This window comes from Vipera ursinii (genome assembly GCF_947247035.1).
Source record: "Vipera ursinii genome assembly, chromosome: 1".
NCBI lineage: Eukaryota > Metazoa > Chordata > Lepidosauria > Squamata > Viperidae > Vipera > Vipera ursinii.
In genome coordinates, this window is record NC_139512.1 from 131,489,444 (window position 1) to 131,506,118 (window position 16,675).

Below are 16,675 nucleotides of genomic sequence, written 5' to 3' on the forward strand. Positions count from 1 at the left end.
TTCAAATGAAAAATAAATGAAGCACATTATCATATTCTAATACAACACCAAGCAGTTTAAAAGTAAAATGTATTACAACAAACAGGAGACGCATTCATTACAGGATCTTCCCTGTTACAGATAGTCCTTGAATTACGACTATAAGGGAGCCCAAAATTTCTGTTGTTAAGTGAAACATTTGTTAAGTGAGTTTTGCCCCATTTTACAACCCTTTTTTGCCATAATTAAGTGAATCACTGCAGTTGATAAGTTAGTAACATAGTTGTTAAGTGAAATTGGCTTCTCCATTGACTTTGCTTATCAAAATGTTGCAAAAGATGATCACATGACCTTGGGACACAGCAACGGTCATAAGTATGAGCCAGTTGCCAAGCATCTGAATTTTGATCACCTGATCATGAGGCTGCTACAAAGTGTCAAAAATGGTCATTTTTTTTTCCAGTGCCGTTATAATTTTGAACAGTGACTAAATTGTTGTTAAGGACTGCCTGTATTCTACTATTCTTCCATGCTTTACCTCTTGTTTCCTCTTAACAATCTAGGATATATGGTGTCTAGCTTCACACACTGCTAAGCTCAAACTTGCTTTAACTTGCTTTAATTATGATCTGTGGAATAAGCCATACTGGTTTAAGTGTTCAGTCATTTTCCCATTTCCCCCCATTTTACTTGGAAGCAAAGTATAATTTTTCTGGTCTCTGAAAAGCATTCCTAATGCTTCACACTTTAACTATGTTTCATTTTCTATTAAATATGCCTGCCCTAGAATAAGACAACTGCAAGCTCCAGGACCTGTACCTATAGCTAAATCATTCACTCTGAGCCAGATACTAAATGATGAGCAGTAATCAGATTGTTTGCTACTGACTTTAGCTAATAAATTTAAGAACCTAAACAGCGGAAGAGCAGGATACCAAAAACATTCTGTATAATCAACTTATATTCTGTGTCTAAAAGCAGTACTATTTTACAGCAGAGGCATCAGCTTAATCCTCTCTAGATATTTTTTTGACTTCAACCAACCTAATCAAATACGACAAACAACAAGGGAATGTAGGGGATCTAAAACATCTTGGAGGGCATTTTCCTTCAAGAAAAATAGTCTCTAAGCATCGAGAAATTTTGGGGAAGGGCTTTCCACAGCTTCTTACAAGGTTAAATACTTCTATTACGTTGCTGAAACTCTCTTTACCATTTTCAGCAGTATTTCGAGTGAAAACAGGTCACTTTGTTCTATAGAGTGAAGATGCTTTTAATTAAAAAAATATATTCTTACCAGAATGGCATTGCCACGCTATTCACAGGGGACGTGCCCGGTAAGGTTGAATTGATAACCGATGGGAATTTTCTCCAGTTAGTTACACCACGAATCACTTCCTGAAATGACCATAAACATCTTAGGAAAAGCTATCCACCGTCCCTACCAGCTGTTAAAATTCCAGTGACAAGTTTTACCCTATGATGAAGAAACTTCTTTTGTGTAACTGCAGTGCCATTTGGGTATTTATTGCTATTTGGAAATTTTGGAAGAGGGCAAATGTGATATTCCATGTTGGTTTCTGTATAGGGCAGGGGTAGCTTGAGATCAAGCAGTCCTGGGCAAGGATTCTGAAAAGCAAAGAAGAGAAATCTTTAAGCAAGAACACCTTTGGGCCAACTGGGGGTGGGGGTGACAAGTAATTGGGGAAGGAAAAGAAAGAAAAGCTTATAGTTATCTTATAGCTTTTACTGCCATCAAAGAGAAAGCACATCAGCATATAAAATCGAGTCACCCAGGATGGCACGCTGAGTCTGGTAGAAAGACTACTAGCTTAGCAATTCTGAAAGTTCTGATCAGTGATCCTGATTTTTTATTTTTATTTTTTGCTGAGTTCAGTCATGGTGGTAACATATAGTTGGCGCCTTTTCTGCGGTGGGAAAGTAGCCTCTCTGGTTTGTATCTTAGTGGGCTAGGCAAACCTCACCCATGGTGTTCAAATGGTGAGGTTTGGTGCTTAAATAAATCATGCTTGAAAACCATTTTATAGTTGGAGGTTGCATTTTAAAAAAGGCTTCAGTCCAAGGGCCAAATGGTACTTGGCTGCTGATGGAGTGCTGTCACTGGAGCGGAAAGGGCTATACATTTTTTGCCTGGGACGAATTGTTCGTTTAGGGAATACTCTTAAGATTTATTTAATAAACATCAGTGGTTGCATTCTCACAACATGCTAAGTCATAAGATAGGTTCCACTAACCAGCAGTGTGAAATACAATCAAAATACTAAGCCAAAACCAAACAAATTACACCAGGTTTCAGCACCATGTGCAAATCCAATCAACACACTTCAATGGTGCTGGGAAACATTCAGCAACAGGAATAAAACCCAAGATCTCAGCAAACAGTTAATTAATCTTGAATTAGGTAGATTATTGTCCAAATATTAAATAAAATGTACGTGTGTGTGTGTGTATGTATCTATGCATATGAGCAAGATCAAATACAACTGTCCTAAAATTATACAGCAACAATCTTATCTGTGTGTATTCCTCACCCTTTGTTGGTGGGGACAAACTGTCCCAGTTTCCTACCTCTGTCTGTTTTACTCACAAAAATTTGAAGTGGATGATGGTTTGGAGAGTGAAGCAAAGCTTCAGGAGCTTTCAGGTTTAAGAGGGAAGTGTCCAGTTCCTCATCCTGTGCAACTGAGCGCCTTTCTTCAGAAGCACGTATTAGCGGAATTAGCTCTTCCTGAAAAAAAAAGGCAGAAAATTATTGCATGTTCATAACAGGACCCAAAAATAAATAAATAAATAAATAAATAAATAAATAAATAAATAAATAAATAATCTGAAAAAGTAAAGTAAAACACCAAACAGACTAATTACCTCTGCGCCTGACCTCAGAAATTGAGATTGTTTTGGAACCTTGTAACTAGTGGCTGCATGATGTACACAGAATGGTTGATATGCCATGCTATTGAAATGCTGGGGTACCTTGGGATAAAACAAACAGTTTGTTTAGTAACTGTTCCAAGTTACAACGGCCCTGAAAAAGTGTGACTTAGGGCCGTTTTTCACTTTTGCAATTCTTCTGACCAGCAAAGTCCACGGGGAAGACAGATTGACTTAACAACCGTGTTACCAACTTTAACAAGTGATTTGCTTAACGACTGTGGCAAGAAAAGGTTCTAAAGTGGGGCGAAGCTCCCTTAACAAATATCTCACTTAGGAGCAGAATGTTTGGGCTCAACTGGGGTTGCACGCTGAGGATTACCTGTATGTATTTGAGGTAAGAGGTACTGATAGGGTGAGAGAAGGTGCTTTGGAGTGGGCACTGAAGCACTCCTGGGGCCTCCTTACTTAATGGTGGCATGGCTACCGTGGGAGCCCAGGAGAGGAGGCCAACAAGAGAGGCATGTCCCTCAAGGACCTTTTCTGCTTCAGATCCAAAGCCTTACAAATCCCTATATTCCGAACATTCTGCTCCTGTAAAATCCCAGCCCCTCCCCCCCCATGCCCCGTTAGAAATGAACTTACTGTCATCTCTGGCTGCAGGAGCTGAACTCCTACATACCTGGAGATGTCCCATTGGGAACAGCCATTCAGTTAATATCAACTACTGCCTACATTAAGTACATTAATTTAATTTAATAATAATTTAATAATAATATTTATATACCGCCCTTCTCCCAAAGGACTCAGGGCGGTGAACAGGGCAAGAATAAAAAATACAAAGTTACAAAAATTAAAAAAGAATTAAATATATGCCCACTAAAATCAGTAAATACAAATATTAAAATAACAATAAAAACCCCCACCAATCCCCCATCAGGCCAGGCCGGTTTGTTCGAATAAGAATGTCTTTAGATTGCGACGAAAGGAGCGAAGATCGGGCGCCATCCGGAGCTCAACCGGTAACTGATTCCATAGCTCCGGGGCGCCCACAGAGAAGGATCTCCCCCTGGGGGCCACCAATCGACATTCTCTGATTGGTGGCACCCTGAGGAGGCCCTCTCTGTGGGAACGTACAGGGCGAAGGGAAGTTGATGCCGGCAGCATTTGACCACAGAACATGACTTGATCAATTGCAGCTAACCTTTAGATCATAGAAGTGGTGGAGCTGTTTGATTTTAACTGAAGCAGACTTAAGAGGAACTATACCCAGAACTTCAGGTGCCTGGAGGGAAAAAAAATCCAACAAAATAGTTATGTGGATATGTGCTTCTGCTCATTTTTTTTTAAAAAAAATCATCAGTATCATATTGGAGTACACTTTGTTCATAATGTAGCTTAGATATCACATTGGTCATGATTTGTACCTTAGATATCATGATTGGTCATGACTCTCACACATACATTTACTTGGTTCACATTTAATGCTAGGCTAACACATGGTTATTTCTGTTGCTTCCTGTAATGAGAAAATCCACCTATTGCAGCTTAGTATTATGTCCAAAACCAATGGCTTGTTGAACGAGAATATTTAAAAGAATCCTGGCTCCATGATGTGTATAATAAATGCAGCCAAGATTATTTGCAGGAGGATCAAAAGGAAGAAGTGTGATCACATCGTGGCAGAGCCAGCAAAGAGCCAAAACAAGGACACAGACATTTGTGTCCCAAAGGTATTTTTTTCAAAAGGCAACTGGACTTTCTTGATTTTTTTTCCCTTGAAAATGTTTAGCTTCTCATCCAATAAGCCAGTTTCCCAACCTTTTTGGCTTTGTGGACCAGTGGGGGAGGGGGGGAGGAGAGGGAATGGTTCCATGCGTGGGTGGGCAAGTGCACACGTGCAGCTCCATTTGCACAAGTGCTAACCTGCTGCTTGCGAGATGGGGATGCACATGAGTGCACATGTGTGCTTGCCTGCCACTTCCGCGGCCCAGTTCTGAAAGGCTCAAGAACAGTAGTGGGCCATGGCCTGGGACTTGGGGATCCCTTCAATAAGCTTCTTCAGTTCTGACAGAAACTTCAGAAAAAAACCAAGAAAGTCCAGTTGTCTTTTGAAAAGCACCCTTGGGGCAATCATGACCTGGATGATTTATTTATTTTATTTTATTTTTATTTTAATCCCATTTATATCCCGCCCTTCTCCGAAGACTCAGGGCGGCTTACAATCTAAAGCACAAATCAAATGTGCTTAGCAATAGCCTTCATTCTATGTATATGCCTGCTTATTAGTTCTTTCGCCCCCCCCCCCAGCGGCATTATTACAAAGTCAGCTTATTGCCCCCAACAATCTGGGTCCTCATTTTACCTACCTCGGAAGGATGGAAGGCTGAGTCAACCTTGAGCCTGGTGGGATGCGAACCTGCACTAATTGCAGGCAGCTGGTGTTACTTAAGGAGGCATTAGCCCACTGCTCCACCAAGGCTCTTTTAGAATCTCCACTGAGACATTTCTGCCATTCTCTACCCAGAATAATAATCCAGGTAATACAGTAACAGATGTTATACCCAAGAGGTCCCCAACCTTTTGGGCACCAGGGACTGGTTCCTTGGAGAGAGGTTTTTCCACGGACTGGAGGGGGCCTGGTTTTATTTACTGCCTGCATCCTGTGGATGGGGCTTTGTTTGTTTGTGCAGCTCTGTCTCAGCCATGCTGCGCCCTGGTACCGGTCCACGGACTGGGGGTTGGGGACCCCTGGTGTACCCCATCCATTGAGAGTAATCCTGGCCAGGCAGAACTGTTCAGACAATGTTACTACTCCAAGGCTACATGTCTTTTTATGTTCCAAGAGGGAAATTGTGGAACTCTGAGGCTGGCCTTTATATCTCTTTCCATCTTATCCCATCCCATAAACTGTTTAAGAGACTGGATGAGTTGCACATGTTATACTATGGCTATGTTGCTATATAGTTTATTCAATAAACTACAAATGGCTGAGTTCACAAAATGCACTGTACATACAACTATAGTTTGTAAACTACATTAGCTGGTTCACACAACAAACAAACAACGGTAGCAAAAACAGAAATGCGGTAGATTTTGCCATAGAACATTACATGAACAAAGCCAGCAGCTCCTTCTGTTCCAAATAACTGCAAGAAGATGCCAGCCCACTAGCCGCCAAAACAAAAGAAAACCAATCCCCAAGCCCCTTAAAAGCTATCATTTTAAAGGGTTTGGGGATTGATTTTGTTTTGTTTTTACTTGAGTGGCTAGTAGGCTGGCATCTTCTTGCAGTGATTTGGCACAGAAGGAGCTGCTGGCTTGGCTCATGTATTTCCAGGGCTTTTTTTCTCATAGAACGCTCAGAACGGAGTTCTGGCACCTTTTTTGGAAGGAACCTTGTAGGGTAGGCAAGGCGGGTTGTATGACATGTGTGAGTTCCGGCACCTTTTTCTTTTACAAAAAAAGCACTGTGTATTTCTATTGTGTTTCTTGATTTTCATTTAAAATCTTGATTTTCATAAAAAAAAATATCTTCCAACCTGACAGAGAAAAGCCTTTCGAAAACTAAGCTAATGAGGGTAGCCAGCTTCAGAGATTCATTTTCCTCACTTCCTATTCTCTCTCTTCTTCTGTGATAAAAATAACTATTTTTCACTGCCATTCCCTTGATTCTGTTTCAATATGCTCCAACCCTTTCTTTTTATATTTTATTTATAGCTTGTTTGAGGCTCTATTAAGGCTATAGAGTTTTTTAAATTTATTTTTGGTCATTTGGTTGTTAGCCAGTGTATGTATTTAAGATGGAAGATCCTATACATTTTTGAATAAATAAATTTATGTACACATTTGCTGAATCAGGTTTGACTTGAACAATGACAATGCCCACGTTGGCTCACGTAAGAAAAAAAAATTCCGACATCTGTTTTAGGATAATACCTTTATATAGGATCATCTAAAAGGGCAATCGTGAAAAATTAAGAGAATTGAGGTTAGTGTCATAATGCTGACAAACTTGTTTTGACAGCTTCATTGATGCTGGTTCTACAGATGGGTGGCTTCAGAAAAAACAGGGTTCAAAGAGGATTCTTCAAGACTGCATTGTTGGTATCCTGCTAGTGCTACCTACCAGTTCATCAGCCCATTGTGGTGGATTGTAGGTAGGGAATTCAAATGGCTGTATTCGAGCTGCAATCAAGGCAAAAGGCATTCTCTTCTCCTCTTCGTTTATAGCAGCGGTGCTGGATGTTTTAAAACTGCTGCATTCTGTCACACGGAGACAGACATGGACAAATGCTAAGATCTGAAGTATAAGAACATTAGATGGGTGACAGAGAAGCATTCTGGTGCTTCACCTGCTCATTTACCTCTTGACTTCAAGGATGACAAAGAAGGGGACAAGCTGTATCTTTTCATCTTTTCCTTGGGCTCTATCCCTTGACTTTTATAAGTCAAAATAAATGGGGCAACCTATTTAACCATGTTCTGTGGCCTCAAAAGTTGCGAGCTATGGCCCATCAACAAAGAAGTGGGGAATGCAGCACAATGAAAAGACATAGGCCACTTGACAACGGAAGCCACCTTCACGGAAATATTTTTCTAATTATTTCCATCTGATAAATTCCATGTTTTCATCACATATTTTACACACTGTGGCAGCACATATTTTAATTGCAACGTATGAAACGACCTGTACTTGTAAAGGAAGCAAAAATTGGCAATCGTGGTGTAATTCTGAGGGTTTACCTGATATCAGTCTCTTCTCTTCCTCTTCTTGTTCTTTGTACCGCTTAAATACGTCATGAATCAAATTTATCACTTTATCTAGCCGAATCTGAATCAGGACCTATGAAAATGATTAAGACCTAGTCAGTGGATTTTCAATAATTTTGTAAAAGTGGTCTCTGACTTTGAGCTGTTTTGCTAGGTGCCCTCAGTCAATCAGTATAGAAAGTGATACACTCAGTTTTTCTCTATTAAAAACATAAATGTTTATAGAACTTAAAAGTTTATAGAATAATCTTGAAAACATATAGACAAATAATCTTCTGGCACATTAAATCTTTTTAAGAACTAAGGCACAATAAATAAACACTGAGATACCCTAAAGATATGTATTTGAGACAACAGACCAATACGCTGTTTTTAATGGAATCCAAGAATGGATGCATACTTTTTGCAAATAGGTCAAAAACTGCAAAGTGTCCAATATCTTGAAATGATGTAAAATAACAGAAAGCTGAAAGATGATCACCAATGCATTAATTACTCAGAATTTGGTGACTACAACTCCCAGATTCCCCAATAAACCTGGTATTTCACTGTGCAGGTTATGACTGTGCAAGATGCAGGTCTGAAATATCTGGAAAGTACCATATAATGGGGAATAATAGACTAAACACATTGGAGTAAACAAACTGCAAACCTAGTCTTATCCTAATTGTAACTTATACACCCAGATTTTCAAAAATAAACTTCTAAAATTATAGAAAAAAACTATTAAGGGAGCACAAAACTTTGCATAGTAAATATTCCAAATCGGGTACTACATAATTACTAGTTATAATTTGTCAAATTAAACATGGTACACAGCCAGTTAATCTTCATAACCATGATAACTAGATTGAGCCAGTTTAAAAAGCAGAAAGTGCACGGTGAAGCTTTTATTATTGTCACTTATTTATTTATTTGGGGAAATTAACTATCTTGTGTTAATTTCCCCAAATAGTTAACTCAAAAGATAGCACTGTTTTGAAAAGAGTAAACATAACAACTGCAATAGCAGGTTAAAAGCAAACTAGTTAATAGTATGAATTTATTAAAACAGAATTTGATCAGCAGAAGAGTACGACCAGCGTGGGGAAAAGAAATGTAATGTCTCATTAAAATCTGGAATTGAAGTATATTAATTTTTAGTTCTTAGATAATAGGATATTATTCCTTGATACTAAGTATTATTACAGTTGTGCATCTGAAAAATTGCATAGAGAATATGTGGAGTGCACAAAACGGGATTAATACTGACTAAACTGAGATTATACATTTCAAATTATTTTAATTTATTAGGGCAGTTGAAAATTGAGGGACATCTTTTCTAAATTTCAAGATTTATCAGTCAACAGATATAAAAAATTTTTTTTAGAGCCAAGTGTTGTGAATGTAAAAGGTTATAATAGCTTTATAATATATATTGGAATTCCTTCATTTTAACGCTCAGATTTTTTTATTTTAATCAGAACTTAGAACTTTTCGTACTGAAGCAAAATATGAAGAGTGGCATTTCTATATGGAAAAAATAAAACACAGAGAGTATTTATACGATCCTATTATATATACGAAGGGATGTGGTGGCTCAGTGGGTTAGGACGCTGAGCTTGTCGATCAGAAGGTCGGCAGTTTGGTGGATCGAATCCCGAGTGCCGCATAGCACAGTGAGCGCCTGTTACTCGTCCCAGCTTCTGCCAACCTAGCAGTTCGAAAGCACGTAAAAATGCAAGTAGAAAAATAGGGACCACTACGGTGGGAAGGTAACAGCGTTCCGTGCGCCTTTGGCGTCCAGTCATGCCGGCCACATGACCATGGAGATGTCCTCGGACAAGCGCTGGCTCTTCAGCTTTGAAACGGAGATGAGCACCGGCCCCTAGAGTCGGAAACGACTAGCACGCATGTGCGGGGGAACCTTTACCTTTACCTATTATATATACTCAGAAAAAAAAGGCCAACAGAACTCTGCAGAGTTTACTCTTATGCAAATAACAAATATAGACCCCCGCCCTGCTCTGCTTCAATTCAATGGAAAGTTTTTCTGGGGTGAAGATATACAACTCTATGCATGCGCATACACATCGTGACTCTACAACATTTCCAATAAGTACAATTTTAAAAAGCATTCATCTCTTAGGCAAAGTGATCAAGTACCATATATCTATAGGATCAGCAAAAAAAAAAAGAGGCTGTGCAAATGAATAGCGTACCTGCAGCTAGTATCTGCACGTGTGTATTTACCTGCAGCATTTTTGTTTCAGTACCTTTCGCGCAGCTTGTTGGAATCTCTGCTGAATTCTATGCTTGTGATACCAAGGATTATTAAGCAGAAGGTCAAAAGTAGGCTGAAACTGAGGACGCTATTGGCATATAAGAAAGAAAGCCGCAGCCATAAATATTTTTTTACTGAAAAGTTTTTCAATACATTTTATCTTTAACAACCCCTCCCCCCCACCCCCTACCCAACCCTCCCTGACCCTCCCCCCCTCCCCTTCCCCCCTCCCCCCTCCCCGACTTCCCAGAGCTAAATACAAGGTATAAAAGTAAAAACAATCATAAACAGCCCTATGCTAACAACAATAAGCTATTAAGTCTATCGCACTCTAGCTCATATGAAATGACTACAAGCAATACTAATATCACATCAAAACTTATGCAAATGCTAAATGAAACTTTTTAGTCCCATATTTATTCTGGATGTAATCAATCCATTTTTTCCACTCCATAATATAACGTTGTTGCGAATGGTCTTTCAAGTACGCCGATATCTTTGCCATTTCCGCCAGGTTAGAAACTTTTAAAGTCCATTCTTCTATAGTCGGCAGTTCCTCCTTCTTCCAATATTGACCTACTAAAAGTCTTGCTGCCGTAATTAAGTTCAACATCAACTTAGTGTCCACAACAGTAGTATCAGTAATTATGCCCAGTAAAAACAATTGCGGACAAAACTTTATCCTTTTCTTAAATATCTTCTGCATATTCCACCAGATTTTAATCCAAAAAGCTTTAACCTTTTTACAGGTCCGCCATTAATATTCAGAGTTTGGAATTTTAAGCAATGATGCTATCGAATTAATGTACTACATCTAGTTTAACAATGGAACATTCCATCTCAGTAATTCTGAACTTTGCATCTCCCCTGACACCCAAAGCGGTAAGCGGGAAAAGTATAAAAGAAAAGAAGAAGAGACGCTTGAACCAATTACTTAAGCAGTACTTATTGCTACAGGAAGTCCTCGGCTTACAACCATTTATTTAGTGACTGTTTGAAGTTACAACGGCATCGAAAAAACGTGACTTATGACTGTTCTTCATATTTATGACTGTTGTGGCATCCCCAGTCACATGATCAAAATCTGGACGTTTGGCAACAGGCATGTGTTTATGATGGTTGCAGTGTCTTTTGCAACCTTTTGACAAGCAGTGGGCTAATGCCTCCTTAAGTAACACCAGCTGCCTGCAATTAGCGCAGGTTCGCATCCCACCAGGCTCAAGGTTGACTCAGCCTTCCATCCTTCCGAGGTAGGTAAAATGAGGACCCAGATTGTTGGGGGCAATTAAGCTGACTTTGTAATAATGCCGCTTGGGGTGTGTGTGAAAAAGCCCTAATAAGCAGGCATATACATAGAATGAAGGCTACTGCTAAGCTTGTAAGCCGCCCTGAGTCTTCGGAGAAGGGCGGGATATAAATGGAATTAAAATAAAATAAATAAATAAATAAAGTCAATGGGGAAAGCAGATTGGCTCAACAACCATGTCCCTAACTTAGCAACCATGGCAAGTAAGTTCACGAATGGGGCAAAACTCACTTAAAAGTCTTGTTTAGTAATGGAAAATTTGGGCTCAATTGTGACTGTAAGTCAAGGACTACCTGAACATGTGTTTACCTTTGAAATTCTAGCTTAGTGTTCTTCAATCCGCAGATGTTTTAAGCTTCAACTTCCCTGAATTTGGCCATGTTAGGTAAGGATTGTGGGGAGTTTATTAAAAGTAAAATTAAAGAATAATTATTTTTTTTAAAAAAAATCTAATCTAAATCATAATCAAAGGTTTATGATGGCAACATACTTCCTTCTTTTAACCAACATCACATGAATTAAATCTAGGAGAATCCTGTTAAAACCTGCTATCTTCCACCTGATCCCAGAGCGATACTAATCTAATTCTCACTAGTGCAACTCCAAACGTTCTAGACCTCTCCTCCCGTTAAGTTCCTGTCAAGAGAGCCTGACAATGGAAATAAACATTTACTTGTATGCTGTATCCTGTAAATCCATGTATTTTTCACCCTTTTGAAACCTTTTAACATTTTTAACAAATCCACACCTCATTGACGTGTCGGACGATACGTTTCACAGAGATTTCCACATGCTTTCTTTCAAACTCCTTCTCCAGAATGGGGTCTCTTCTTTTAATCTAGTTTGGACCATAAATGAATGGATGAATGAATAAAACACATTAATCAAAAGCATTGTGTTTATTAGGGTAGTTTTCCAAGAAGTGTGAGCTGAGCTGGTTAGCAAAATGTTGCATGCAAAATATATGTATCTTATCCACATGGTTGCTATTACCACCCACACAGAAACTCCTGTGGATGGAGGGCAGGAACAGACATGCAATCTGCCAGATGTTTTAAACTACAGTTCCAACACTTTTTTGTCATTATATTGTTTGGAATTAGAAGATATTGAAGTCTAAAACATCTGGACAATCCAAGGCTCTTAATTCCCATGACAGAATAGGGCTGTTTTCAAACACAAAGTTTCAAATACTGTAGCATCATGGTTTTCCTCTTGTTAGTGAAAAATTAATTGTAACATTATACTTCCCAAGAATCTAATGAGGTTTATATATGGTCCAAAGGTGCTTTTTCAAAAGGCAACTGGATTTTGTTTTTCTTTGAAGACAAGATCTTGAAGAACTGAAGAAGCTTCTTGAATGAGAAGCGAAACTTCTTCAAGGAAAAAAACAAACTCCAGTTGCCTTTTGGAAAAGCACCTTTGGGACCACCATGACCGGGATGACTGAGAATCTCCATAGACATTTATATATGATTCTTTTTCTCTCTAACCTATTTCAAAATGTTTCTTCTCAGAACTATTAGATTTGATATAAGCATACTACACAAAAAGAATGAACAAATTTAATCTTGAACCAAACAAATGATGTGGGCTTTAATGAAGTGATGACTGGCAAATAGAAAACACGTCCATTGAGCAGATGATGAACTACAAAAAAGAATGACTGTTCTTGGGAAGATTGAAGGAAGAGAATACAGGTTAAGTGGAAAGATGGGAATCAAGTTCAGTGGAATGTCCTTGACACAGCTATGGATTATTTCCAAGGACAGGTTGAAATGGTAAACATTCATCCATAAATTGTGAAGGGTAAGGTTTAACTCAATGTTATCTTCTTACAGGTAGTCCTCAACTTATTACAGTTTTTTAACGATGGTTCAACGTTACGATAGCCTTGGAAAGTTACCTATGATTCGCCCTCAAAGTTACGTCTGTTGCACAATCCTGTGATCACAATTCAGGCACTTGGCAAGTAGCTCGCCTTTACAATGTTTGCAATGTCTTGTGGTCACAGGATCATGACCTGCAATCTTCCCACTCAGTCTTCAACAAGCAAAGTCAATTGGGGAAGCCGGATTTGCTTAACGACCACGTGATTCGCTTAACAACCATGGTAAAAATGGTGGCAAAATTGACTCTGGTCCTGTGGTGGCTTGCTTTACCATTGGACCAATGTATGATGGAAATTCCCATCCCAACTGTGGTCATTATTTGAAGACTACCTGCATCTAATAGAGATATTGACAAATGAGGAATTTTATTTAGAATAATTAAAAGGGAAAAAAAGTGATTGAAAGTGATACATGGATTCCTTAGATCATTTTGTACAGCTGAAAGCAATCTTAAGTCGAAGTTCTTCAACCTATTCGGAATGAAATCCAACTATGTTCAGTGGGATTCCTTTGAGAACTATAAGAACAGGCCTGCATGGATAATAATCAAAGCCATTCAGGAAGCTACACTTGAAAACGAAAAGGTGATTTGGAATCTGCATGGAGTCATATTCATAAGATCCACTGATACTTTCTTAAAGGCGGATCATGTGCCATCGAGTTGGTAATGACTCTTAGTGAAGCAGCACCTTTTCCTGGTCTTATGCCATTATGACCACACAAGGCCAAGCAATTTTCCACTTTCAGTCTGGATTGCTGTACAGCCCTAATACGTCATTTCAAGGCGCTTGGGAAAAGATGGTAATTATAACACCGTCAATCTAGCTCAGTGATGGCGAACCTTTAGAGACCGATTGCCCAAACTGCAACCCAAAACCCACTTATTTATCGCCGGGTGCCAGGTGGGGCGTGGCTGTGGTGGTCGTGGAAGGCTGGGTGGGTGTGGCCAAAGTGGGCGTGATCACCTCGATGTTGCTCGTGAGGAGGGACGCCTGTGGGAGCGGGGCAGGGTTGGGGGAGATCCAGGGGGTCACTGGCTGGTGGGGTGGTGGGCAGGAGGCTCGTCCTGTGGGGTGAAGTGAGGCAAGGCAGGCCGGGGGTGCCACTGCCACAGGGCAAGGTTAGGCAGGGGCCGGGGCAGCTGCTGCCTGACATCATCGGCCCCCGCACACAAAAGCCAGCGAGCGCATGGGGGCCGACGGTGTCCTTCAGCAGCCACAGCCTGCTGACTCCTCGACCAGCGCACTCTGGGGCTCTGTAGCCCACCACCAGCAGTTCAGACAAGCCACCTCCAAGCTGGACAGCTAGACGAGAGCTGAGGAGGCGATGCAGTGGGTCATGCCCGGGAAAAGGAGAGCCTGCGAGGCCAGGAGGGACAGGACTGGGGGGGGGGAGGATGGAAACCAGCCGTGCCGGGATGCATCCAGTCACGTGGGACCTCGCGTGGCAGGTTGAAGAGGGATGATTGCCATCTCCGGGACATGGCACGTGTGCCCACAAAGAGGGCTCTGAGTGCCACCTCTGGCACGTGTGACATAGGTTCGCCACCACTGATCTAGCTCCTCGTCCTTGCCGTTCGTTAATAAAATATATCTCTTTCAAAGACAACTGACTTGGAGTCGAGAGCTATCTATTGAAAAAAAAAAATAAATTGAGGAAGATGAATAGTTGTGGGAGACGATGGGCCTCAATACGATTAAAGTAAAGAACATAATTAAAAACAAAAGGGTTGGAAAGCGACAGATCTCTGGTTTTTATAGAGGAGCTCATGTTCTTTCTTCTACGGGACAGGACATCGTCCAAGTGCAATCTGAGATACACAAAATGAAGGACTCCAAAAGAAATAAAGCAGTAGTGCTATCTTTAGATCCAAACCACAGGAGAGACTATGGCTAGATGTTCCCAAGGGGATTGTCCAGCAGACTATCCCCATTTCTCTTCTCTTTTCTTCTGACTTTGCATGTGAACTCTGGAGTTAGGAAAATAAACAGTTTTTAAAATAAGAGTAAGATATACAAATACAAAAGATTGTGGCAGCAAGGATGATGTCTGCTTTGTTTCAAGATAAAATCCCGTCTTCTTTAGTCTGAAAAAAATTATTCTACCCTCTTGGGTGGGTCCTTGATATTTCCCAGAATGTATGAAGCCAGGCTCCCAAAGGTGTTTTTTTTCCCCCAAGGCAGCTCCACTTTCTTGGTGTTTTCTTTGAAAATGTTTTGCTTCTCATCCAAGAAGCTTCTTCAGTTCCTGAAGCAAAACATTTTCAAAGAAAACACCAAGAAAGTCCAGTTGCCTTTTGAAAAAAGAAAAATATCTTTGGAACAACCTTGACTTGGATGAATCTTCACAGATATACATAAAGCCAGGGGTTATTTTCGTACTCTATCCTCACCTTGTAAAGTTCTTCTTCTTTCAATCGATCTTCAAGGATTTGCTTTTGAACAGTTGGACATATTGGATCTTTACCTAAATGAACTTGCCTGTGTTTGAAATTCAAAAGAAAAGAGTTTTAGTGGAAAAAAATTATCAGTTCAGACACAGCCCTCTTGATCAACAATTCTTCCACCTGAAAAAAAATAAATCTTACATAAAAACAGCTTTTGTAGGTTACCTATCCACTGACCCGCTACTGTCACTTCACTAAACACGCACACACACACACAGTGTTGATGCATCTGACTGACAGTGAGACGACAGAATGGATAATGATATTTTAGAGTTGAACACTTTAGAAATTCACTTATTTTAGTCAAAGAAATGAGCACATGCTTAAATTTGTCTTTCTGAAGTCACATGATTGTAAAATGCTTACCTTGGCTGACTTATGCTCCATAGGATTTTCAGAAATTTAGAGCTGAGGGACTTGTAATTAATAATGAACAAGCCAAGTCAAAGATCATAATGGCTAATTCATACACATGTAAAATCGTGGCTTGTTTCAACTCTGGTTGTTAAACATATCACAATGGCTGGATTCACAGAGTGCACTAAACCACAAATCACGGCTTGTAAGTCTAAATTAGGTTAACATATTATACTTTGCTTGGGTTTGTTTTTACATTCTTTAATGTCTTAGAAGCAGGGGTGTCAAACTAGTGGCCCACAGGCTGGATGTGTCACGCGCAGGCCATGCCCACCCCAGCCCCACCATCCATCAAGGCAATAAACATTTATTTATTTATTTATTTGATTTGTATACCACCCTTCTCCCTAAGGACTCAGGGCGGTGAACAGTGACATAAATAACAGAATGCACAAATACAGATATTGAAAACATTGCAATATGTCATGGTATATCACATGACGTGATCAAGTTTAACACCCGTGTCTTAGAGCATTGGGTTAATCTAGCCAATAGATTATATTCATTGGTGGCTTTGCAGCAATGCTTCTGTTCAGGTTAAGGCAATCAATCAATCAGCAATACACTTGATTATTTATTATTCTTTCTTACTACTTCTGCTTTTTCACATTATTCTAAAACCTCTAACAAGCCTCTTTATCATCCTTGGATGTTTATGTTACTACCCCTAGAGTTATTATAAAACCAACATTAGACAGATTTAAAAA

At 39.8% G+C, this 16,675-nt stretch overlaps 1 protein-coding gene across 1 annotated transcript in view; it reads right to left on the reverse strand.

Annotated features, from left to right (window-relative positions):
• Positions 1–16,675, reverse strand: part of CFAP221 (cilia and flagella associated protein 221) — a gene marked incomplete at its 5' end in the record, with an annotated part of 39,254 nt that overhangs the window by 4,137 nt on the left and 18,442 nt on the right. Inside the window, 10 exons of the mRNA XM_083359366.1 lie at positions 1,277–1,377; positions 1,456–1,608; positions 2,588–2,728; positions 2,866–2,973; positions 4,076–4,156; positions 7,001–7,137; positions 7,618–7,717; positions 9,900–9,995; positions 11,962–12,051; positions 15,498–15,585. Of these exons, the coding sequence (XP_083215492.1) occupies positions 1,277–1,377; positions 1,456–1,608; positions 2,588–2,728; positions 2,866–2,973; positions 4,076–4,156; positions 7,001–7,137; positions 7,618–7,717; positions 9,900–9,995; positions 11,962–12,051; positions 15,498–15,585 (1,095 nt within the window). The remainder of the gene's footprint in view (positions 1–1,276; positions 1,378–1,455; positions 1,609–2,587; positions 2,729–2,865; positions 2,974–4,075; positions 4,157–7,000; positions 7,138–7,617; positions 7,718–9,899; positions 9,996–11,961; positions 12,052–15,497; positions 15,586–16,675) is intronic.